At 37.8% G+C, this 24847-nt stretch overlaps 1 protein-coding gene across 2 annotated transcripts in view; it reads left to right on the top strand.

Annotated features, from left to right (window-relative positions):
• MAP2K5 (mitogen-activated protein kinase kinase 5) overlaps positions 1-24847 on the top strand; it is a 268480-nt gene that overhangs the window by 55048 nt on the left and 188585 nt on the right. For both annotated transcript variants that reach the window (XM_011940344.1, XM_011940343.1), the window contains exon 8: positions 2390-2454. In XM_011940344.1, coding sequence (XP_011795734.1) covers positions 2390-2454 — 65 coding nt within the window. The remainder of the gene's footprint in view (positions 1-2389; positions 2455-24847) is intronic.

The raw sequence follows: 24847 nt of genomic DNA, 5'->3' as shown, positions 1-24847 counted from the left end.
AGTGGTAAAAAGACTAAGAAGTCAGAATTACACCGTTTGAACATGCTCAGAGACATGCCATACCTACCCCTTTGCCTATGAAGTGGTGGAGGGGATATGATTGCAGACTGTGGCCCCTCCAGAGCATAGACCCTATCTACTACGTAGCAACTTCCTGCTTACCCTTAAACCTTAGTGCCACAAATTCAGAATTTGTGTACTTGAGTGAGTGAAATGTCTCTCCTAGAAATTTATGTCAAGCCTTGATGAGAGTGTAGCTTATTAGTTAATAGTACAAATCAGGTTGTTACAGACATGTTTAGATTACCTAGAGAAATGTCCTAAGGGAATTAGCCCAGTGGCCTATTTGTGCCCACCAATGGATACTGCTATTTACATATCCTTCATTTATCAAAGTAAACCAAACAGCAGTTCTGCTAGTTTAGCATCTCGTCACTGTATGTGTTACTTTTCTTCATGCTGCTTTAAAATTTATCATTCCGTCCAGAATAATGAGATTTTATTTTGTTTATGCCACACCTTTTATACAGCTTAAAATGTTTTTTTTCTGTATTAGTAATATAAAGGTAGTGATGAACAGAATTTCCCTCAAATAGGAAAATAGTTGCCAATTGTTCTGGCATGTTTTTCATTACTTCACAGACCCTGAATATAATAATTAGCTGATTGTAAAGGGCATCAATCTGGTTGTACTACAATTAAATTGGGTGCTGAATTGGCCTTTGCACATTAATCTGTCAGTATTCTTTTAGGGATTGGTAAAATGGCTTGGAAAGGAAGTTGCTTCTGTTACCTGCATTGTACTCCTAATTATCACAGCTCGCTGAAGCTTCAGCTTCAGAAATGTGTAGAAGGAAAATATTTCCCTTGGTGAATGAACCCTTGCTTTATTCAACTGGTAGAAGTTTAGAGTAGAGCAAAATATTTAAAGCTTTACTATACTGGTCTGAGAGCAAACTATTTTTTTTCCAAGTGATATTGAATTAAAAACTCCATCCATTTTCTGCCCATGCAAGGCAGTGCAATTCCCTGGAAATTGATTTTTTTTTTCAGGGCTTACAGTGGCTTTCCCCAAGCTTTAGCTATATGGAAAAGAACACCTTTATTAAATCCACTTAGTGAAAAAAGTTGGCAGTTAATTTTTAAGCATCTGGACCAGTGTGTAGAAAATTACTGAATGCATCAAAGTCTGACTAGTCTTAAAGTCATTTGATAAATAATTATATAGGGAGCTCTCTAAACTCTAAAACATTATTTTATGGGCACTAACATAATTCACCTACTATTCATGATACAAATGAGAGTAGTTATTTGTGGTATAATAGGTTTTATAGAACCTTGAAAAACATGCAAACTTTTATATATTAAGTTATGAAAATGACTTTAATAAAAATTACATGCCGGCCGGGCGCAGTGGCTCAAGCCTGTAATCCCAGCACTTTGGGAGGCCGAGACGGGCGGATCACGAGGTCAGGAGATCGAGACCATCCTGGCTAACACGGTGAAACCCCGTCTCTACTAAAAAATACAAAAAAACTAGCCGGGCGAGGTGGCGGGCGCCTGTAGTCCCAGCTACTCCGGAGGCTGAGGCAGGAGAATGGCGTAAACCCGGGAGGCGAAGCTTGCAGTGAGCTGAGATTGCGCCACTGCACTCCAGCCCGGGCGACAGAGCAAGACTCCGTCTCAAAAAAAAAAAAAAAAATTACATGCCTATGTATTTTTCCTTTATAATATCCGACTGTGTGTGCATCTTAAGTGCATTGATTTGGTACTTTTCTATCTTCATAATATGATTTCTGCCTAATTATTGTTGTATAGTAGTTTGTTACTTGCAAAGAAAAGCTATATGTACTCTAGGAAAATCATAAACATTATTTCGTTTGTTAAATTAATTATGGGGGACATCTGAGGAGTTTTCTAGGGCTGATTTATTTACAGATCATGCGTTAGATTACTGAGAGAGAGAGAGAGAGAGAGAGAGAGTGTGTGTGTGTGTGTGTGTGTGTGTGTGTGTTGTCTTCCTAAGTTTGACTTTGGTTATGTGCGGTGCTCTTTGGCATTGGTTATATGCAGTACTGGAGACTGTTTTCTTATCAGTATCTCTGACCTGACCCTTTTGAGCTATGTTATATCATTCCATTTTGACACCTTTTATCAAACTTTAATGAAATGACCCAGGCAAACAAATTGTCATTAAACTTTCCATCACTTTGTCCCTTGGTATCGTCTTTTATAAATTGGACAGCAAATGTTGTATTGATCTTCTCGTTCTTGCAGCTGAACTTGAAATGACCCAGACTGCTTGTTGTTTATGGCCCAGAGTTGCTTTTCCTTGACATTTCCATCCACAGCATGACACCCTTTTTGTTTTTCTTTCTTTCTTGTGGAGATGAATGAACAAGACATACGGTATCGGGACACTCTTGGTCATGGCAACGGAGGCACAGTCTACAAGTGAGTAGTCAATTTTGTTTAAACTTTCTATCCGCTTTTCCAAATACTGAGTATCCAAGTTCTCTGTGGCAAATATTTTAAAATGACTACTAACACTTAGATTTTATTTCCATATTTGACTCCAAAATTCTGCAAGACATCTATTTTCTCAAGAATTGCCTGGAAAGTGCATTTATATTGCCTTTTTAATATTTCCGAGTCTGCAACTCTCCTGGGTGTGTAGTTAATAGTCCACCATTAGTAAGTGTACCTTTAACTGGCCTGAAGTTTAATGCATTTTTTTTCCTTTGCTTTTTAACACTATTATTATTATTTTTTAACTTGCTAGCATCCTACACTAGTCCCCTGCCTGTTTACAGTTATGCCCAGTGGAAGCCAGACCTTATAAATACCATTGCTTTGCCCTGTGTCAACACTGTAAGTTATTAAAAAGCCTTCTTCCTGTTGTACTTTCTTTTCTCCTCACCCTATTCCCCTGAGAGAATTTCTACACATTGATGAATATGTTAAGTTATAAAGTTCTCCCAAATTCCAGTTGCAGTGATCTTACCCCAATTCCAGTTGCAAATTCCAGTTGCAGTGATGTTCATTTTCATATTAAAAAATGCTAGCCATAAAAAATAGTTCTCCGACAGGGAAGTCTTCTCATGCAAGTAGTGCAAAGTTTAAACTACATAATGTAATATCTGGTACTTAATAGTCTGCAATGGTGTATGAAAAATATTCCACTAGGAATTAAAAAATCCATACTCCGTAAGAAAGCCCTGAGGGAGTAATAAAACTTTCCTCCAGAGAGCTGTTTTCCATGTATACACTAATCCTGCATCACATTATGGTTGTGATATTAGGTCACAACCACAGATACTTTAACATTGGTATTAATATGTATTTCCAGAGTTGTAAAATAATTAACTTATTTTTTAATTGATTACCCATATTCTTAGAATTTTAAGTTCTGACTAACCACATGAGTACAGATAAAAATTGCCCTATTCTATGACCATGAAGATTCACATCCTAAAATTCCAGAACATCCCCTACTCATTGATGCAGCCTTGGTGTGGAATTTGATTTCTCAGGCTTAGAAGCTCTTTTGAAGTCATCTGATTCAGCCACCCATTCAGGGCTTCAGTGCCCTTTGCAGATACAGCCCAGATGTGAGTCCTTTCTCCTGAATATAGTCCTTTAAGAACTTATGTTCACATTTGGATTGTTTTTTCCTGTAGATGACTGAGTATTGTGAACAGTTGGTCTGAAAGTGAAGTCCTTCCACTATGATAATTCAGAGAAATAAATAATAACATGTTTCTTACATGTTCCTTTGGCCTTGGGCCTGGCCCTTAAAATTGGGGTCCAATGTGTCTAATGATTTTTGCAGCTACTATTCTGCTTCCCTGGATCATACTAGTGTTCTTCCCACGCAATCTCCAGTATAAATGGCATCTTTTCATCTTAGTCTTCTCTTCCTTACTATCTGATTTAGATTTTTATTGTGTTCTGAAGGTTCTTGAGTTCAGGTGCCCATAGAAAGGAAAGAGGAAGAAGGAACATGTACAATCTGATTTGTTTCTATTGAGTTCACTTTTCAAAGCTTGAACCTTTCTTCTTAATGCCTTTATGCTGATAGCCAAATATAATAAAACAAGAAAGATTCTGGCAACTCTTTGTATTCATTTTATTGGCTTCAAATTGAATTAAAAAATGTTTCCTTAGACTCCTAACCTACCTATCTGTGTTATTTCACCAAACCTTTAGTTTTATATTAATTGAAGGTCTATTGTGAATTTATTGTCCTAGCTTATTTCTAGAAGGGAAGAAGCATAAGACCATGAAACCCCAGCAGAATTTTTATGAGACATAATATTCTAGATGTTGACATTTTAATCCTTTATTTTAAAACATAGGTTTGTTTGTTTATTTGTTCGTTTGTTTTGAGATAGAGTCTCGCTCTGTTGCCCAGGCTGGAGTGCAGTGGCACAATCTCAGCTCACTGCAACCTCTGCCTCCCAGGATTCTCCTACCTCAGCCTCCCAAGCAGCTGGGACTACAGGCGCCCACCACCATGCCCAGCTAATTTTCGTATTTTTAGTAGAAATGGGGTTTCACCATATTGGCCAGACTGGTCTCGAGCTCTTGACCTCGTGATTCACCCACCTTGGCCTTCTAAAGTGCTGGGATTACAGGCATGAGCCACTGGACCTGGTTTGTTTTTTAAAAGGGGGAGTATACAAAGAAGCGGAAAAAACATGCCCATCCACCAAGGGAAAATCACAGCATGAAATTATGTTAATGTTGTTTTTAAAATTGTTATTTTAAACTGTGGTGAAATACACATAACACAAGTTACCATTTTAACCATATTTAAGTGTATAGTTCAGTGGCATTAAGTACATTCACACTGTTGTGTAACTGTCAACACCATTCATCCACAGAACTCTTCATCTTGCATAATTGAAACTCTGCACCCATTAAACAGTAACTCCCCCTTCACTCTGTTAATGTTGTTTTTAGCTAAGAAGCATGGCTGGAACTTCTTTCATTAGGGCTACTATGTCAAAGGGACCATTCTTCTATATGTCCTTGCCACAAGTTTTTTAATTTGCTAAAATGCTGTGTGTGATGTTAGGAACTTATCCTAAGAGCTCATTTAGCTACCATTGCTAATGCTCACTGTAAGTGTTGTAAGATGTAATGTTTTTGACATGATTGCATATGGGTGGTGAATGACAATATCCTGATAATTTTAGTGTGTATATAGTAGATTTATTATAAAAAGAAACTTCATTTACCTTATTGCCTGTGTGATTCTTAAGAGGGGAGGTGAAGATACCAAATTGCATAACCACTTGTCATTGATCGTTGGGTATCATTTTTGCTCGGGCTTCAGCTTGTATTATTGTTCTTATATCCCTGGCTTTTAGTACAGCACAAAGAAATTATATAATCATTGAAAAATGAGGATCCACTTTACTAAAGTCTCTATAAAACTAAGTGTTTGATGTGTTATGACTGACTTTCTTCTACACTAAGTTCACCTTAATGGTGTCGGTGATAAAAAAAATGTGGTTTTTCAAACAGCGTGATTACATTATAGGCTATGCTACATAAACTAGATGAAGAAAATATTGGAAAATACACTCACTGGTAACAGAACTGCCTAATGGGCTTATTCCATTTTTTTCTTTAAAGTGTAATAAAGCTAATAAGTGCAAAGCAAAAGTTTAATAATGCAGTCTTATTCACTTCACTTGATGGAATGTTGGGAATTTTAAGGGATATTGTAATCATGTGTAATTACAATGTATATGATTTAACAGTTGATACATTTTCCTCCTTTAAGTGTAGATGGCCTTCACAGTTGTACAATATGAAATTCTGGCCCCAGACATTTAAACCAAATGGTAATGTGAATTCTGTGTGCTGTGTCTTGATGAGCTGTGCTCTATATTGTGAGAGTGACTTAGGCAGTTAATTTTAAGTTGTTATTTCTTGGATTACTAATTTGGGCTACAGAACATAAAGGAAATACCTTAAAGTATGGCCCAAGCCTAGGAAGAAGAAAAGTTTAGGAAAAGGTAATGAATGTATTTTCCTTGTTGCTCCATTTCCTAAAGTGCTACAGACTTTAGGAAAAGTTGTTCACAATGAATTTCAAAAACATTGAGAAAGTAGAGAATGGTATGTGTTGTGATTAAGTGTGAGGGCTCTTAGTCTGAATCCTGCCTCTGTCACTAATTAGCTACGTAACCTTTGGCAAGTTATATAATGTCTTATGCCTCAGTTTTCTCATCTGTAAGATGGGGATAATAATAGTATCTAGGTTGGGCGGGGCACGGTGGCTCACACCTGTAATCCCAGCACTTTGGGAGGCCGAGGTAGACAGATCACAAGGTCAAGCGATTGAGACCATCCTGGCCAACATAGTGAAACCCCGACTCTACTAAAAATATAAAAATTAGCTGGGCATGGTGGTAGGTGCCTGTAGTCCCAGCTACTCAGGAGGTTTGGGCAGGAGAATTGCTTGAACCCGGCAGGTGGAGGTTGCAGTGAGCCGAGATTGTGCCGCTGCACTCTAGCCTGGTGACAGAGTGAGACTCCGTCTCAAAAAAAAAAAAAGAAAAAAGGAAAAGAAAATAATAGTATCTAGGTTGTTGTGAGGTTAAATGAGATGATCTGTAAAAGGCTTAGCACTGTGACTGACACTTATTAAATGTTAACTACTGGTAATGGTAGTGCTAATAATAGAAAAATTGTTTACATTCTGTACTTCCTACCCTGACTTGGCCTTGGGACTCTTTATTTTTTTATTTTTTTATTTTTTAGTTTTTTGAGACAGAGTCTTGCTCTGTTGCCAGGCTAGAGTGCAGTGGCAAGATCTCGGCTCACTGCAACCTCCGCCTCCCAGGTTCAAGTGATTCTCCTGCCTCAGCCTCCTGAGTGGCTGGGACTACAGGCATGTACCGCCATGCCTGGCTAATTTTTTGTATTTTAGTAAGGATGGGGTTTAATTTCTGACATCATGATCCACCTGCCTTGGCCTCCCAAAGTGCTGGAATTATAGGCGTGAATCACCGCCCCCAGCCAGCCATAGGACTCTTTTTGAGGAACATCTATAAACATCTCACAGCATTATAGTTGTGTTGAACTAACTTTGAGAAATTCTGCCTTTACGTTATACACATTATACTTCTATATTTTCTTCTATTCTGTAGTTGCTTGATGAATAATGATATCTTACATATTATCTTAAATATAATGATTTTTTAAGTTTCAAAGTATTTTTTAATCCTAATTTATTTTCGGATTGCTATAGGACAGCTGGTATAATGTTAAGCCCATGTTACCACTGAAAAAACTAGGGCTTATCATGTGGCCATTCAGCAGCAAAGGCAGATCTCTATACAGCATTTCTTTTCTTTTTGCTTGGTGTTCTTCCCCCAGGCGATGTTGTCTCAAGGTCAAGCCGAGTCCATTTTGTTTTCTTCTGTTTTCTCATGTACCAGCACAGTTTTAAGGATAAAATAGATCCTTTGTACGTCTTGGCTGAAATGAGAATGAGGCAAGTGGAGGTTTTAGTGGGGCTCTTTAATTGGATCTTCCTCATATCTAGCTACTTTGAGAGGCTATGCAGTTGCCGTAGAACATTCACCTAGAAGAGTAAGAATACCCAAACTAAGGAGATTGATATTCGAATGACTAACTTTCTTTAAAATGTTAAAATTTTCAGTGCTTAGTATCTGTTGACTCACTAGTCACTGTCTCTTTTTCTTGGATAATATGTCACATGGAAATGAAAGAAATTAACAGGCATAGTTACTTTGGAAACATTGATTCCAAAGCCAGTCTCTCAGACTCTGCTTCCTTGGTATATCATTTGATGGAGTCACTCAAACTTTGGGTCAGAAATGAAGTAATATTTAAGTTTGAGGATTAAATCATGGTAAGTCAGTTAGCCAGCAATCACTGAAGGATTTATTTTATTTTTTCCTTAATGCCAGTTAGTCAAGCCAAGACTCATATTTTCAGCTTCGGGGCCAGATAATCTAGTCTCAAGATGTTTGAAAACTGATTTTTCTACCTCCAACTCCTTCCCACAGGATAGAGTAAGAGTCTGATCTGGAATTTTCTCAGTGATACAATGGGTAGTATATATACTGCCTTCATGGTGTTTTGAAGGTTGAATGTCTACCATTACTTAGGAATTACTTTGAACCTATCTAGAGACAATAAGATGAGGGAAGGAATTATAATTCTCAAAGATGTTGGTCTGTCCTCCTTTCTCTTGCCTTATCTAAAGAGAGATATTTGCTGGGCACTGGGCTGGGGATGGTCCTTGGAGGTGGTAACCACAATACTGTGGTCTATGAGGTTGTATTTTTTGCACTTGTGATTTGACTGTAGAGGCCAACTAAAACGTTAAATTAGTGTTTGGGAGCTGGAATCATATTAACTCATTATAGTAATATGATTTATTTAATGAAAATTAGAAGGACTGATGGTCATTTATATAAAATGAGAAAATACATAATTGTCTAGTTAAATGCTGTTTAGTAAACAGAATATTTCAAAACATGGAATTCCTTACGGGAAACAGAATGAAAAGAGTCCTTGATGGTGAAAATATTGGGAATCACATAGTACCCAGAAAACCTTGACTTTCCTCTTTGACCAGCCAACCTGAAGATGTGAAACTTAAAAAGGGAGCAAGAGGTCTGGACCCCAGCTTTGCTTCTGGCTGTGCCAGTGGCCCTAGTCTTTTATATATTTTTCCATGATATTTTACTCTTGTAAATTAAGAGTAGTTTTTAAAGGGTTTTAAAATTGACCTGAGAGCTAGAATGATAGTTTGATTTATTTGGACTTTAAATTTCTAATCACATAAGCAATCTTCCTTGCAGCCAAGATCATATTTTAAACAAGCAAACAAGACATCATCCTAATGTAAAATTAAATATTTGTATATGGCTGGATTGCATTATAGTATCATGTGACAAGCAAGGATATTAATGTTTTCAGAAAATCAATGAATATTTGTCAAATAAAATTAATTATGTATGTTTCCTTCTCTCCTTCTCTCAGCATTCACTGTTATAGGTTTGTGTCATACAATAATATGTATTGTATCGATTTGAATCTAAGGAATGAACCTGAGCTCATGGTTCTCTGTACCTTTCCCACCTTTGCTTTTCCCCACCTCTCCATGTTCCTGTAACTTCATACATGCTCATATCCATTATGGCTATGATGTATTATTGGCATCCAACCAACATGACAGGATGTCACAGGTCGCTGAGAAGAGATTTTCAGACTCTGTTTCCACCCGAATTAACTATTATTGAAATAGTTTATCGAGATTGAAGTATTGATCATTTTCTGCTAACCTTGGCTTAAGGGAAGGAAGAAGAGGCAGTAGTGTTTTTGAAAGACACTAAATTTCATTTTTAAAAATCTCATTTATTTAGCCTTTTTTTCTTTCTGTTTTATAGCCTTTATTGTTTTATTGCTTGGAAAAGGGTATCTTGGTTTTACTTTTTATGACAGTATAATTATACTTCAGAAATGCACTTGATTACTATGGGTAACAAAATTGTTCTAGTATATTGGCTTGGCCAATATTGCTATACAAACAACTTTTCAGTCAATTGAGTCTGGTAAAAATCAATACATTATGGTAATATTTCAAGTAAGAATTTGCTGAATCTAAGTGTTTCAACTTCATCTCCTTTCAGGGAAAAAAATAGTTTTGAAGTGGCAAGACTTCTTTCTAATATTTTAATAACAAATTTTTATTTATAAAGACGTTTAAAGTCCCCAGTAAAAGTGGTTGTGATCGGGTAAACATTACATTAGCACACTTCTGTATTATAGGGTGCAAGATATCTAGTTTCCATTTGAAATCTATTCCCTGCCACACCAAGAAGGCATAACATCAGGAACTGACATAGTGTCTGTCACTTTTGGATTCTGGATTCCTGTATGTAGTTCTGGGTGCTGAGTTTACAGACATGTGGACAGTTCAGAGAGCACCCAGAGGAGCAATGGAGAGAATAATGAGGGATTGGGGAATTGTGCCTGTTCAGTCCTCCTTCATTCGTCTGTCAGGCAGCCAAGTTCTGAGCACGTGCTATGTGGAGAGCTCTGTGTCAGATGTTGGGGACAGCCTAGCCTCAAAACTTGTGTCTGGATAGATGCATCAGTTCTGTCTTCAGGTACGCATGGGACCTCACAGTCTGGGCCACCTGTCTGTGTGTGTGGTGCACAGATCTGGGGGCTGAAGAAGGAGTGATGGCTTTTAGCTTTTTCCTCAGGAAGGATCAGGAAAGGCCTCATGGAGGAACTGACATTTGAGAAATGTTTGAAAGGAACTGGCTGACTTTTCTCTGAGGAAGAGAAGATTAAAGGGCTCCATGACAGCTGACTTAAAGTCTGAAGGGTGCTTCTGTAGATGAGGAGCAGGTTTGCTTTGTGTTCTTCTGAAGACTAGACACAAATGGCCTGTCTTGAATGTCTCTGTGACAGTCGGCCTTTGGTTAGAGTGATTAATGTACTCTTTCTACTCTTCTTCCCACTGGGTTGTGTTCCCTGGAGGAGAGTTATGTCTAGGTTATCTTGGTGGGAGTCCTTACAGAGCCCAGCACGGTGCCTTACCTACTGTAGGCACTTAGTGAGTGTTTCAGGAATTTACCTGCAGAGGCAAATTCTTCACAGCCTAAGGATGGACACAATGTGTTGTTCATTGCTGGGTAACTCTGGGAAGTGGTGAACTCCTCTACCTTAAGCAGAATGATGTGGCTGTTGTTCAGAACGGCTGAGAAAAGAATTCCCACTTTGACCTGGACATGAGATGACTGCACAGATTTCTCCCAAGCCTAAAGTCCCAGAACTAAATTCAGCATTCAGTTACCATAAAAATCTTATGTCAGGTGTTGCTTGGTTTTGCTTAGTCTATATTCATTTTTCACTGAACATCCTGTCACTGTGCCAAGGACTATTCCAAGCATGTGCAGTCCAGTTGTGAACAAGAAAGGCAAGGTCAGATAGGCAACGTCCAGAGCTCACACTAGTGGGGCAAACAATAATCAAGACAACAAACACTGAAGTAAGATTATATAGACCTTGCATGTTCTATTAAAAAATGTAGAAGAGGTGCTCAGGAAGACCTATCTGAGGAGGTGCTGTTTGAGCTGAGACCTAAAGACAGGATGGAATCAGTTTGGGAAAATCTGGGAGAAGAACCTTACAGGCAGAAGTAACCACTCAGACAGACAGAAACCCTAAGATTAAGATAGGCATGAACTTGTGTAATTGGAGTAGAATAAGCTCTGGGGAAGGTGGAGAGATGGACAGGGCTTGATCACCCTGGGTCTTTTAGTCCTTGATAAATCCTCGCTAAGAAGGTATGTTACCCTCTTTTTACTTGTGAGAAAGATAAAGCTTGGAAGGGCTAAGTGGCATGCCCAAGATCAAGTCAAGAATAAAACTTAGGTCTTCTGACCCCTGCTTCCCAAGCCAAGGTTTTTCTGTTTGCCATTCACTCTCTGAGTTTCCTAACTTTTAACCCAAATTATTTTTGGATGTAAGATATAAAATCAGTGTATAGATTTGAAAATCAATGATGTATTATCTCTAGGTGTTAATTTTAGAGGCTTTTTAGTAGATGTTACAACATCCATTTCTTGGCTGACAGTTATGACAACGTAACTTGTTATTTCGTCTACCCTTTGGGTCTCCTTATTTACCAAAAACTTATAATTTAATAATTGAATCCCTAGATTAATTATATGGTTGTGCTAGCGGAGTCTTGATTTATAAGACACGTTACGTTTTTTATAGCTATTTTACAGTATTTGATGTGTTAGAAAATCGTAGTCTCTCGGTTGGCATATTGCACAAGCAAATATTTGTGTACCATAGCATCTAGGGTATTTACTTAAATTGCTTTTTTGGAAAATAATTCACTGGAAAGTCCAAAAGGCATTTACTGTGTATAACTTTCTGCCACAGTTTTTTTTTTTTTCTTTGCTCTGTCATTGGTTACTTTGATGTAGAAGACCATGCTTCTGTTAAATTGCTGCCTTACTAGAGCGAAATAAGTTTAGGTTCTGATTTGTACACTAATGTTGAATTGGAGGAGCAGTTTGTAAAATTTGAGAAGGAAATAGCAATAGAAATTTAGGTTGTGGGTGTTAAGCATTAATTTAAAAAAAAAAACATTAATTTGCTTTTTAAATGTGACTTTATATCATGTTGTCTTCTTGACCCTAAAATTTCCTTACTTTTCCTTGTCAGTATGGCAAAAAGAAAGAAAAAGACAGTATAGTGCTATTGCTGAAAGCAGTTAATGGTTTTTGTCTTGTGAATTTAAATAATAAAATGAAAAATGTTCACACAAAATTAGAACTTGCTTTAGGACACAATCAATATAGCATTTTAACAAGCTTAATGTATTTGGAAGATACGTATTGTGTGAGGTTCTCAAACATACTGATTCTATTACAACGGTTAACTGTAGCAGCAAAATGTAACAATATACTTAGCCAATAAACATAAAACTTATTAAATCATAATTAAATTTTCAGAAAAGTTATCTAAAAATTATGAATAAAATATATTTTACATGGCCTCAGCAACAAAATGTATAGCCAATGAAACTTTTTAAGTGGTGAAGAAAACCATATATGGGATAAAATTATAGAAGGAATTTTTACCACAGACACATGTACCAAGTTAAGTTTGTGTACATCATTCATTTCTTCTCTCTTTTAACTTCTTTTGGAGGTAATTCTTAGTGAGTATTTGCAGAGCACAACAGCTGGGGTAACTGACTGAAGGGGCAAATGAGAAGTTTCCCTGCTCCTTTGGAGTCTCAAGTGAAATGTTTCAAGGCCCTACCTGCCCCCATACATGGAAGATGCAAGAGGTCCTCAGATTCACTGTGGTTGCGTTTACATTTCCACAGTGGGCCCCAATCACAAGCTTCATGTTATGGTCCCAGCTGTGTGGGAATGTAGCTGAGTACAGTAGGTGTCGTCATCCTCATTTGATTTATGAAGAAACGGAAACACAGATAAATGAATGGATTTCCCTGAGGATTCGGACCAAGTCAAGGATAGGACCACCACTGAAACCCAGGCTTTCTTAATTCTTAGTCCTTTCCCAATGCCATTCCTGGTAAATAATTACATTTTGACTCCATGAGGAGCTAGAATAAACAGAATATATGCAAACCCAAGAATTTCTGCCAGCAATCTCTAGCAGATATACTTCAGCTGTACTTTGAATTTTTATTTTGTACACCAGGCACAGGCACATGTATGTTACAGATGACCAATATGAACAAACAGCTGTCTCCCTTCCTGCTTCCTTCCTTGGAACTTGTAATCTTTGAATAACTGATTAGCCCAGTGTCAGAAATGTTTATGCTGATCTCTGAACCTCAGTCAGTTCAACAGATGACTCCCTGGAAATGTTATCTTTGGTTTTCTTTTTTTTTTTCATTGCCATGATTTTGTGAGTTAGTTTATGAATGTATTTAAATCATTTCTGGAATCTAAATATTTTGGGCTTGCTGGTCTTTATAAGGAAGTTAGTTTCCCTTCTCTCATATAGACCTCTTTCTGCTTTCTCCTGCTGTCTGTCATATTTTAAAAGTATATGTGACACTCTTAAGTTTTAATATTCTAAATGGATTGGAGAATAGCACTTTCCCTTGACTAACCTCAAAGGATTTTTAAAAACAGAATGTTGCCCAGTTTTTGAGGGAGAATGTTCTAACACAGTTTATATATTTTTGTAACTCCACAAAGGTATCTCATAAAGAACGTTGCCGTGGAATTGGGTTTTAAAGTCCAAATACTTTCCTTCTGTTGTGCAGAACATAGCTCCTCAACCTAGAGGCACAGTGTCATATGCAGGGAAGTCACTCAGATTCCTTCTTATTATTGGTTTAAAGATCACTGTCCCTGGATGGTATAAGATATGATGGTAGTTTGTACTGTTCAGTTTTTACGTTAAAGGAAAAGTCTCTCCTGGCTTCTTTTGACCCTAGTCATGATATGCCCATTTCATGAAGTCTATTTTATGCACAAAAGTGCACGAAATGAAGATAAAGTGCCTCTCTCCAGCCTGACAGAAGCCATTTCTTTGCAGAATGGTAGCTGCAGCAAAAGTGAATAAATGAATGGACAGCAATCACAGCCTAGTTGATGAAACTGTTCAATTAAAGCACAGGCATTTACATGGTGTAATTTCCCTAAATTGCCAATGAGCCCCTTTAGACACAACCAGTGTTCAAATTGATTTCAGCATTGATTTTGGCTGAAGCTGATAAATTTCTGCTTGTTAGTTAAAGTAATTTTGCAGAAGACTTTGTACTGCAGTATTGAAGTGTTCATTTAGCTGATGGTTAAAAGAGGAGTTATTTACAGAGGCCTCTACTGTTGTTCTGAGATGGGACAATTCCCCAATCATCTTTTACTTTTAATTTTTTAGGCTTCAGTATACCAATCAATAGGTGATTGAAACTGATTAAAACTTATCCAACCAGCTGCCTATGGCAGTTTAATTAGAAGCTGGATGATTCTTAAATTAAAGTTGTCTTATTTTCATTGCAAAGCCATCTTCCAGAAGAGTAAGGCACAAACAGTGCAGAAAACTTAAAAGACTGGATTTGCTAAGGTATCTTGCAAATGTTAAATCACTCAATAGCTATTCCTAAGACAATTCAAAAATGTATCAGAGAGTTTGCTTTTATGGAGATTAGAAGTAATAACATGCTTACTTGACAGCCAAGGAATGTTTGTTTCATTCAGTCAGAGAGATTACCTACTGTATAATGATATATATGAAAGACCAGCTGTTTGGGATGGATCTGTTATTTCATAAGCAAGATGAATGCTTGAGCTTATTTTTAAACACTGTAATGTAGGATGAAACTAGCCATCATGATATCCTCTGCATCTGCCCCCTGGAAACCATCAGCTTTGAATTTATATTTTTATTCTGTTTTGAGGTCTTGATTAAAATAAATCTGCATTGAATGAAAAACAGATATTTTTTATGTAAGTTCATGTTGACTTGTCAACAGTATTGTGGGCAGGATTATAGAAGAGAGATTTTTGCTCCTCCTCTGCTCCCTAGGGAAGCTTCTCCATACTCATTTTATCTAGTGTGGGACAATTTCTTGAGTTTTTAATGGAAACGGGTTAATATTTTGGTCATAGGGGACATATTACATCTGATATTACGGGGAAGAAGGGAAGAAATGGCTCACTTTTCAGAGGTGCATTTACTCTTTGACCCACTAGGGTACTATTTAGTGTTCTAGAAGAGGTAATTTAGTAAATTGTGCCCCAGTGGCCTGAAAAAGTTAATGCAACTCTGAAAAGTGAGCCATTCAATCGATTTTCCCTATTGCTTTTAAAAAATCAACACTGACCATATCCAGAGAATGTTGAAGACAACTGAAATTAGAGGATCTAGAAGCAACCAGTTTATTTTTACGCAAAGCTTGTTGGGACATGCACTGGATTTGGCTTCAGAGGACCCAAATCTACTTCCCACTCCAGTACTTACAGATAGGAATCGTGAAGCAGTCAGTAACATCACCAAGCCTTGGTTTCCTTATCTATAAAGTGGTGATAATAATAATATTTACCTCACAAATTTTTGTGAAAATCAAATAGCTTTACTGTATGTAAAATGTTTTATAAACGATGAAGCACAATAGAATATTAATTATTAGAATAAGGAGGTTTTCTGAAGTAGCCATTTATGTATCTGATTTTGGAAAGTAATTTATTATTAGTTTTCCCAGAAACTGTGAGCAAAGATTAGATGGCTATCAAGTTGTTTCAGGAGAGAGTTTCCTAGCTAGTTAATCCTCAGGGCTAGTTAATCCTCAGGGTATTTCTATTTCCCCCCACATATATTTTCTAACAATTCCAGTTATTTCATTCCTTCTCATCATTAGGCTTTATATCTCTTGCTTCTCTGTTTGCCCACTACATTCTTTCAGAATCCTTGATCAAGAGATCAGTATGACTGTAGCTTCCTTGATCTCAAAGGTATTTAGACCATATATTAAAAGACATTACTCTAGTTGATGTGGAGAGTGTTAAAGGCTTCAACCAGGCCACATCAACTTGGGGAAGAAATACCGAGGTAGTGATGACTACATTAACTCTGAGGCAGGTATGGGAGTAAAAAGGGGTATATAGCCAGAGTAAACAGAAAGAAGAAATGGCAAATGTAGAGTTACAGTAGCTTTCTCTTATCGAAAATCTTTCTAATCTAGCCAAGTTCCCTATATCATCCATTTGGTTGATTTATGAGCCCTATGTACAATCAGTTATCTTGAAATTAATATCTGTGACCTAACAACATATTTGACTTGAGACCTAAACAGTATGAGGGGCTCTGTTTTTTTGTTTTTTGTTTTTCCTTTCTTTCTGAGACAGAGATTTGCTCTTGTTGCCCAGGCTGGAGCGCAATGGTGCGATCTTGGCTCACTGTAACCTCCGCCTGCCGGATTCAAGTGATTCTCCTGCCTCTACCTCCCAAGTAGCTGGGATTACAGGCATGTGCCACCACGCCCTGCTAATTATTGTATTTTTAGTAGAGACGGGGTTTCGCCGTGTTGGCCAGGCTAGTCTCGAACTCCTGACCTCAGGTGATCTGCCCTCATCGGCCTCCCAAAGTGCTGGGATTACAGGCGTGAGCCACTGTGCCTGGCCTGTTTCTTAACCACAAATTATTTTGCAATCAGTAGTCAAGCATCTGTAATGGGTTTTTAGGCAGAAGGAAGGTTGGCAAAGACTACTATTTGAACTAGTACAGTTTACATAAAAGCTTCTTTTTACAACTGCTGTTTACTTTGGATTTCCTATTTTAACAGCTAGAGCCTGGCTAATGTGTTTATCTATTATGGAAGGCAACAACTGTCAGTGTTGATCTCCCTGAAACTATTTGAAGTATTTCTGTGGATGGCTACTTTAGTACGTGACAGAATGTTGAAATTTCGAAGCTTGGCCATTAGTCTTAAATGTGTTAATAAAATCTACCTTCAAATAAACCTACCAAGTGAACAATTTCTAAAAAGGCCAAGCAATTAGAGGATTAAATTTTAATTTAACAATTTAAATTTATTTAATTTAAAGTTTAAAAATTATATTTTTCATTAGCTGAACCACAGCTAGTTTACATTTAGTTGCTGAAACCATATCATTGCGTTAAAAGGTGACATCTAGAGGGTTTTAAAATTAATCTCGCAAGATACTAAAAGATTTTTGTTTTGTTTGTGTCAGTATTTGTGTACTCATGTGCTTTATACAGCAGAGAAACCTTCTGCTTGTTTTGTATTAGCTTCAGAGTTGTTCAGCCTTATAATCTTCTGGGAAAATGTAATACAATCAACTCTCAGATTCCTTGTTTTAAGTAGGAGATTCATAGTCTCATGGGGGTGTCTCCTAATAGTTTAACCCCCTCGATTTCTACCATCTTCCTTCTTTTTGTTTAGTTTTCCTTTATGCCAACGCTATAAAGTCTTTGAAATGGAAACTTCTAAGTTGAAGAAAGACTTGTATCTTGTTATTCTAAATTTACATAAAAGCAGAGGCTTTTTTGGTTAATAAATAAAATGTCACACAAAGAGCAAAGAAGCATCATCTCTGTAAGTATAGAAACTGATGATCCTATAGCATATTAGCTTTAACCAATGCCATGTTTTAATAAGGAAGTAGATTTAATAATTGAACCTGAGTGTGAGCAACTCTTAACTTTCTGTGCCAATGAGGAGAATTAAGAATTGCATTTTAGATAATGATTTATTTGTCTTGTTTTCATCAAACTTTTTCATAATGAATCAGATCTCAGAGAGCTTTCTTTTCCTTTGTCTTTTTACCTCTGCCATGTCTCTGATGGATGTCCTATAAATCCCTAGGGCACTCAGAGAATAGAGAATCAGGGAATACAGGATATCTCACAAGCTGTGAAATCTCTGCATGAAAAGCAAAGAACTGATGTTATTATTTGAGAGAGTGAGCTAGCTCTGCAATGAGCTAATAACAACAAATACATTTGTAACTTTTATTTATTTTAAAATAGCCTTTGCTCACCGTTTTTCTTGTCTTCTGCCTGTTCTCTAAGGGACACAGGGAACAAAATAACCATCACTTTCTTTCTTGCTTACCTAGAATGAGACCATCTCTTTTTAATTACTGGTTATTTCTTGAGCCAAATCCTAACCATTGCTTTCACTGTTTTAGTGGCTGGATTATTTTCTTAGGTTTCCTATCCATTTGGAGAACCTTTCAACAATTGATAACACTCTATAAATAATTCACAAAGTAATTGTGTCCCTCTTTTCACTAACCTTCTTTGAAGTATGTTATGTGAGAAGTAGAATTTAAGTCAGTGGCATTTAGTTCATGTGGTTAATGAAGAAAGTGCCCTGTGACCTTCATAGAACAGTGGCAATACTGTCATTTCAGTGTTCCTGTTTTGCCTTTGTGATTAAAAGTCATTATACATGCAATTACGCTCCAGGTCTTTTCTCCAAGAGGCAAAAAACGGGTATTTCCATACTCATTTTGATAACTATTTTGCTAATAAATTGACATTTATGACATAGGATATTGTCAGTTATGCTGAAATCTGAAATATTTAGAGTCAGATTATAGGCCAGCCTCCCCCATTCTTTCTTTAATTATATCCTACCTCACAATCACTAGGAAAGCACATATGCTCCCTATTATAAATTCTTTCTGCTCATAATTTAAAATAATTTGATTGGAATATGTTTGGAAATTAATATACAGAATAGTACCATAGAAAATAGATGCCTACTTTAATTGTATGAGATTGTACCAGCTTTATCAGAAAATATATGATCAGCTCTAGGTTATTTATTTTGTGAACAAGAGTCAGCTGGGACGATTCATATTTTTTGGTTTTCCTAGAATTTGAAATTCTAGGCATAAAGAATTTTAGTAAACATGGTAAAATCCAGATGCAGTTGATCTTATGCATGGCATAAATTTGTGTGGGAGTCCAGATGTTGGAATTTGAACACAGGTTGTTTCCCCCTTCTGTCCTGTGTGGACTTTTTAACATGTTATTTTCACATACTTATTTTCCTTACTTTTATTTATTTTTTGATACAGGGCCTCACTCTGTCACCTAGGCTGGAGTGCAGTGGTACGATCATGGCTTGCCGTAGCCTCGACCTCCCAGGCTCAGGTGATCCTCTCACCTCACTTCCCAAGTAGCTGGGACCACAGGCATGTGCCCCCATGCCAAGCTAATTTTTTAAAATTTTTTGTTGAGATGAGGTATAATTTATGTTGCCCAGGCTGGTCTTGAACTCTTGGACTCAAGCAATCCTCCCACTTCAGCCTCCCAAAGTGTTGGAATTACAGATGTGAGCCACTGTGCCCTGCCTATTTTCCTTACCTTTGAAGATTATTCTAGAAATTCAGTTTACTCTTTGTAACGATGTATCTTTTAATAAATTCTCATTAACAGTTTAGATGAAGGTGAGCACACCTCTAACCTTTTATGTATTGTACTAGACTCATCTTTCACATTTCAAAGAGTAGATAATATAGTCAGTTGGATTTGTCCCTAAGTATTGCTTTTGAAATCAGTCACATGTTTTCTGAACACTTTGTGCAAAGTACTTCACTTGGCAGTGGGGGAGATAGAACATCAACTTTCATGGCCTCAGGGACCCCGTTCTTTGGGGTCTGTTGTTAGCTTACTGTTTGTACCTTCTCATCTCCTTTACTGTTTTCTTCTCATCTTTCTGACCTTTCCATTTAGAGAGCCTCAGTTCCAGTCCTTACACCTCTTCTGTGTTTAATTCACTTCCTAAGTGAGTGTGTGTAATTCCATGGCTTTACATATCATCTGCATGCTGAGGAAGTCCAAATGTATGTCTGTAGCCCTGGCCTGTGTCCTCAACTTCAGACTCATATCTGATTACCAGTTGGATGTCCTCTAGGCATTTCAAAATTATCTAAAACTTAATTCTTGATTTCTTTGGAAACTTGCTTCGTTTACTGCTTTTCGCATCTCAGTAACTGGAAACTCTGTTCTACAAGTTGCTAAGGACAAAAACTTTGCAGTCTTTCTTCATCCTTCTTTTTATCTCAGATTATATATACCTTTACCCACAAATCTTGTGGGTTCTTCCTCAAAAATATTTCAAGAAGCTGACCACCTTTCATCACTCTTTTCTTGCTACTCTATTCAAAACCACTATTACTGCTTGCTAGGATTTTATTGCAAAAGCCTCCCAGTTTCTATCCTTGCTTTCCTGCAATATGTTCTTTCCACTCAGCAGCCAAAGTGATCTTTCTAAAATATCAGGTCTCCCCCTCTGCTCATGACCTCTTATATCACTTGGAATAAAAGTCAGAGTCCTCACCATGGCCTAAATGGTGCTACACAGTCTGTTTTCCTTACCTCTCTGACCTCATCTCCCCCAGCTAGCCCTCTTGCTTATTCTGCTTCTGCATACATGTCAAGCACATATTTCCACCTTGGGCTTTTGAACTTGCTGTTTCCTCTACCTGGACTCCCCTTCCCCTAGATGTCCGAATGGTGTGCTCTTATACTGTTCACATGTAACCTGAAGAGAGAGGCATTTCCTGACTTCCTCCCCAACCCTAATATCAAATAGCATGTCGTTAATGTTGATCAGTCTCTGTATCCTTACCTTTATTTTTTTCAATGCACTTACCCCCGCCTCACATATTGTATATTTATTTGATTATTGTCAGTCAACCCCTATCAGAAGGTAAACATCATGAGGGCAGGGACTTGGTCTCATTTGTTCTCTGCTGTATCCACACTGCCTCGCTTATTGCCTGGCAATCAGAGACATGCATTAATTATTAAATATAAAAAAAGGATCTAGGAAGAGAATGTATCATATACTGTGGAAGAGGTTGAGCATATAGTAATGAACAGAACGGACCTTGACCTTCCCCTTGAAACTTACAACAGAGACCCTATATTAAGAATTTATAGCATAGTTAGGTAATTAGAGTTTACAATATAGTTAAATAAAGTGAACACCATACCTGTAATCCCAGCACTTTGGGAGGCCAAGGCTGGAGGATTGCTTGAGGCCAGGAGTTTAAGACCAGCCTGGGCAACATTTTTGTAGAACCCGTGTTCTACAAAAAGTAAAAATAAAAATTAGTCAGCCATGGTGGTACTCTCCTGTAGTCTCAACGACTCAGGAGGCTGAGGCAGGAGGGTCGCTTGATGCCAGGAATTCAAGACCAGCCTGGACAACATAGTGAGACCCCCTCATTCTGCAAAAAATAAAAATAAAATTTAGCCAGGCATGCTGGTTCACTCTGTAGACTCAACTACTCAAGAGGCTGAAGCAGGAGAATTGCTTGAACCTGGGAGGCAGAGGTTGCAGTGAGCCAAGATTGCACCACTGCACTTCAGCCTGGGTGACAGAGCGAGACTCTGTCTCAAAACAAAAACAGAAATAAAAAACAACTACTGATAAGTTAAAGTACATACCTGTGCATTTAAATAACTGTTGAAGAGAAATAATAATTTATAACCAGAACATATAAGGCAATAGAGTAGTTGATACCAATACATAAATGAAACCACAGGGTATGAAATCTAGTAGGTAGGGAAGTAAGTAGAAATAAAAGAATGGCATCCAGTTGAATTCAGAAAGGAATAAAATGAAAGAAGGAATGGTGACCATTTAAGTAAATCTGACTGTATAAGATAACGATAGTAATAATTCAAAATGAAGTCAAACAAAAAGACTGGACAAAATAATATGTTAAGATGAGAAGTGCTTGATTGAAGTTAAAATGTTCTAGGATTTTTATATTGTTTAGGAGAAGGATATAGGTGGCAATTTATATTTTGTTAAGTCAGGTATGATTGTTAAAAGTTATATGGGTAACTAAAACACAGTGAATAGAATGCATAACTTCAAAACAGATGGAATAAAGGGAGAATAATTCTGTATAATAGAGGAAGAGAGAAGGTGATAGGTGTAAATTAAATGAATTAGGTGGTAGAAATAAATCCAAATATATCAGTAATTACAAAAAAAATAAGTAGAGTAATATTAGCAGCTAATAGATTAGGTTGCATTTTTAAAAATACAGCTATGTGCTATTTTAGACTGTATTGGGAGAAATTTCTAAAATACCAAGACACAGCAAAATTGAAAGGAAAAGGATAGGGGAAAATACCTGGCAAAAACTAATCAAAAGAATGCTCCTATTGTGGTTATATTAACATAAGACAAAATAGACTTTAAGGCAAAAGGTATTACTAGAGAAATGTTATGAAAATACAGATATTTACAACTGAACCACAAATACCATGTATTAATATGAAAACTCCTGACATGCACCAAAGTAACTCTTAAAGGATAGGTTTATATACATATCTTTGTAAAGAATAACTGGGTATATTATATGCTTAGCATCTAACTCAAGAAAATCGGCCAGGCGCGGTGGCTCAAGCCTGTAATCCCAGTACTTTGGGAGGCCGAGACGGGTGGATCACGAGGTCAGGAGATCGAGACCATCCTGGCCTACACGGTGAAACCCCGTCTCTACTAAAAAATACAAAAAACTAGCCGGGCGAGGTGGCGGGCGCCTGTAGTCCCAGCTACTCGGGAGGCTGAGGCAGGAGAATGGCGTAAACCTGGGAGGCAGAGCTTGCAGTGAGCTGAGATTGCGCCACTGCACTCCAGCCTGGGCGACAGAGCGAGACTCCGTCTCAAAAAAAAAAAGAAAAAATCAAGAAGGTGGGACAGGGAGTAAACCCAAAGAAAATGGAAGGAAATAAATAAAAAAAACAGAAGAACAAAAGTTAATTAAGTGAAAATTCAAGAAACAATTCAACAAAACCAAAAGCTGGTTCCTTGGAAAAGCTTATCAAATATAACAGCGAGAAGCAGAAATAACAAAATTAGGAATGAAAAGGGAACGTAATTCTAGACATAACAATGATTTTAAAAATAATAGGATCCAATGAATAACTTTATGACAATAAATTTGAAAACACAAAATGGGCAGTTTCTTAGGAAAACTTAATGAAATTGCCTTAAAAATAAAAACCAAAATAGACCTAGAGCACTTTAAAAACATTTATTCATTCAGATATTTAATGATTATTTGTAAAATGTGCCTGATGTAGTTTTAGGCACTGGAAATAATAGCAGTGAACAAAAAAAAAAAAAAAAAAAAAAATGAAAGTCTGTGTTTCATGGAGCTTCATTTGTTGTGGAGGGAAACATAATAAATTAATAAATTTTATCAGGTGTTTCTAACTCTGTGAAGAACAAAGAAAGTGGCCAGGTGCGGTGATTTATGCCTGTAATCCCAAGATTTTGGGAGGCCAAGGTGGGTGGATCACCTGAGATCAGGAGTTCGAGACCAGCTTGGAAAACATGGTGAAACGTCGTCTCTACTCAAAATACAAAAATTAGCCACGCCTGGTGCCACACGCCTGTAATCCCTGCTACTCAGGAGGCTGAGACAGGATAATCGCTTGAACCCAGGAGGTGGAGGTTGCAGTGAGCCGAGATCATGCCACTACACTTCAGCCTGGGCAACAGAGTGAGGCTCCATCTCAAAAAAAAAAAGAAAAAAAAGAAGATGAAGGGAGAGTGTGCTGTTTTATGTAGGAAAGACAAAGGAACAATATAGGACTGAAGGAAGCAATGAAGCAAGCCAAGTATGTATTAGAGAAAGCGGCCCAGCCCTCAGGAGTAGGTGCAGAGGCCTTGAGGCAGGAGCACGTTTGGTGGACCAGTTGAGTATTGTACATAAGGGAGACTGGTGGAAGCAGAGATCAGTGAGGTAACCAGAGGCCAGATGATGAAATCCTTGTTTAAGAAGTGGCAGAGCTAGGATTCGAGCTGTCAGTGACTTCAGAGCCCACCCCCTTTGCTCTTGTGTCTCCCAGGATAGATTGGCAGTGATTGCAGAATGCTTCCTTACCTGGAGCAATTTGAATATAATGGCCCTTTACCTGATTGAAATAGGTCAGTACCTTTGTAAATTTTGGATTATGTGTTTCCCTGCCCTAGAATACAGGTAAAAAAATTAAACATCACCATCTATTGTGTGTGTGTGTGTGTGTGTGTGTGTCAGAATTTCGCTCTTATTGCCCAGGCTGGAGTACAGTGGTGCAATCTCGGCTCGCTGCACCCTCTGCTTCCTGGGTTCAAGTGATTCTCCTGCCTCAGCCTCTCGAGTAGCTGGGATTACAGGTATCCGCCACCAGGCCCGGCTAATTTTTTGTATTTTTAGTAGAGACGGGGTTTCACTATGTTGGCCAGGCTGGTCTCAAACTCCTGACCTCAGGTGATCCACCTGCCTTGGCCTCCCAAAGTGCTGAGATTACAGGCATGAGCCACTGTGCCCAGCCAAACATCACCGTCTGTTTCCTTTAGGTCCTAAAATATGTATATTCTCTTGTGTCTCCAGTCTTGGCTTTGCCACTGGCTGTGTGAGCTTGGATAAGTTATATAACCTGGCTTTTGGGTGCTTCTGCTATGAAAGAAGGGGATTAGGTTAAATAATTTTCTGTATTTTCTACTAGCTCAATAAATTATCTAATTCTATACCAAGTTTAAAAGTTAAGACCAACTTCTTTGTCTGGTCATCTAGAATCTATTGTTACAAATGAAATAAGAGGGTATGGGGCCGGGCGCAGTGGCTCACGTCTGTAATCCCAGCACTTTGGGAGGCCGAGGAGGGTGGATCATGAGGTCAGGAGTTCAAGACCACTCTGGCCAAGACGGTGAAATCCCATCTCTACTAAAAATACAAAACTTAGCTGGGCGTGGTGGCGGCTCCCAACTACTTGGCAGGCTGAGGCAGAGAATTGC

The sequence above is a fragment of the Colobus angolensis genome, unplaced genomic scaffold (genome assembly GCF_000951035.1).
Source record: "Colobus angolensis palliatus isolate OR3802 unplaced genomic scaffold, Cang.pa_1.0 Scaffold19, whole genome shotgun sequence".
NCBI lineage: Eukaryota > Metazoa > Chordata > Mammalia > Primates > Cercopithecidae > Colobus > Colobus angolensis.
The sequence above is the reverse complement of the archived record's forward strand: the minus strand, read 5'-3'. Positions and strand labels throughout refer to the sequence as shown.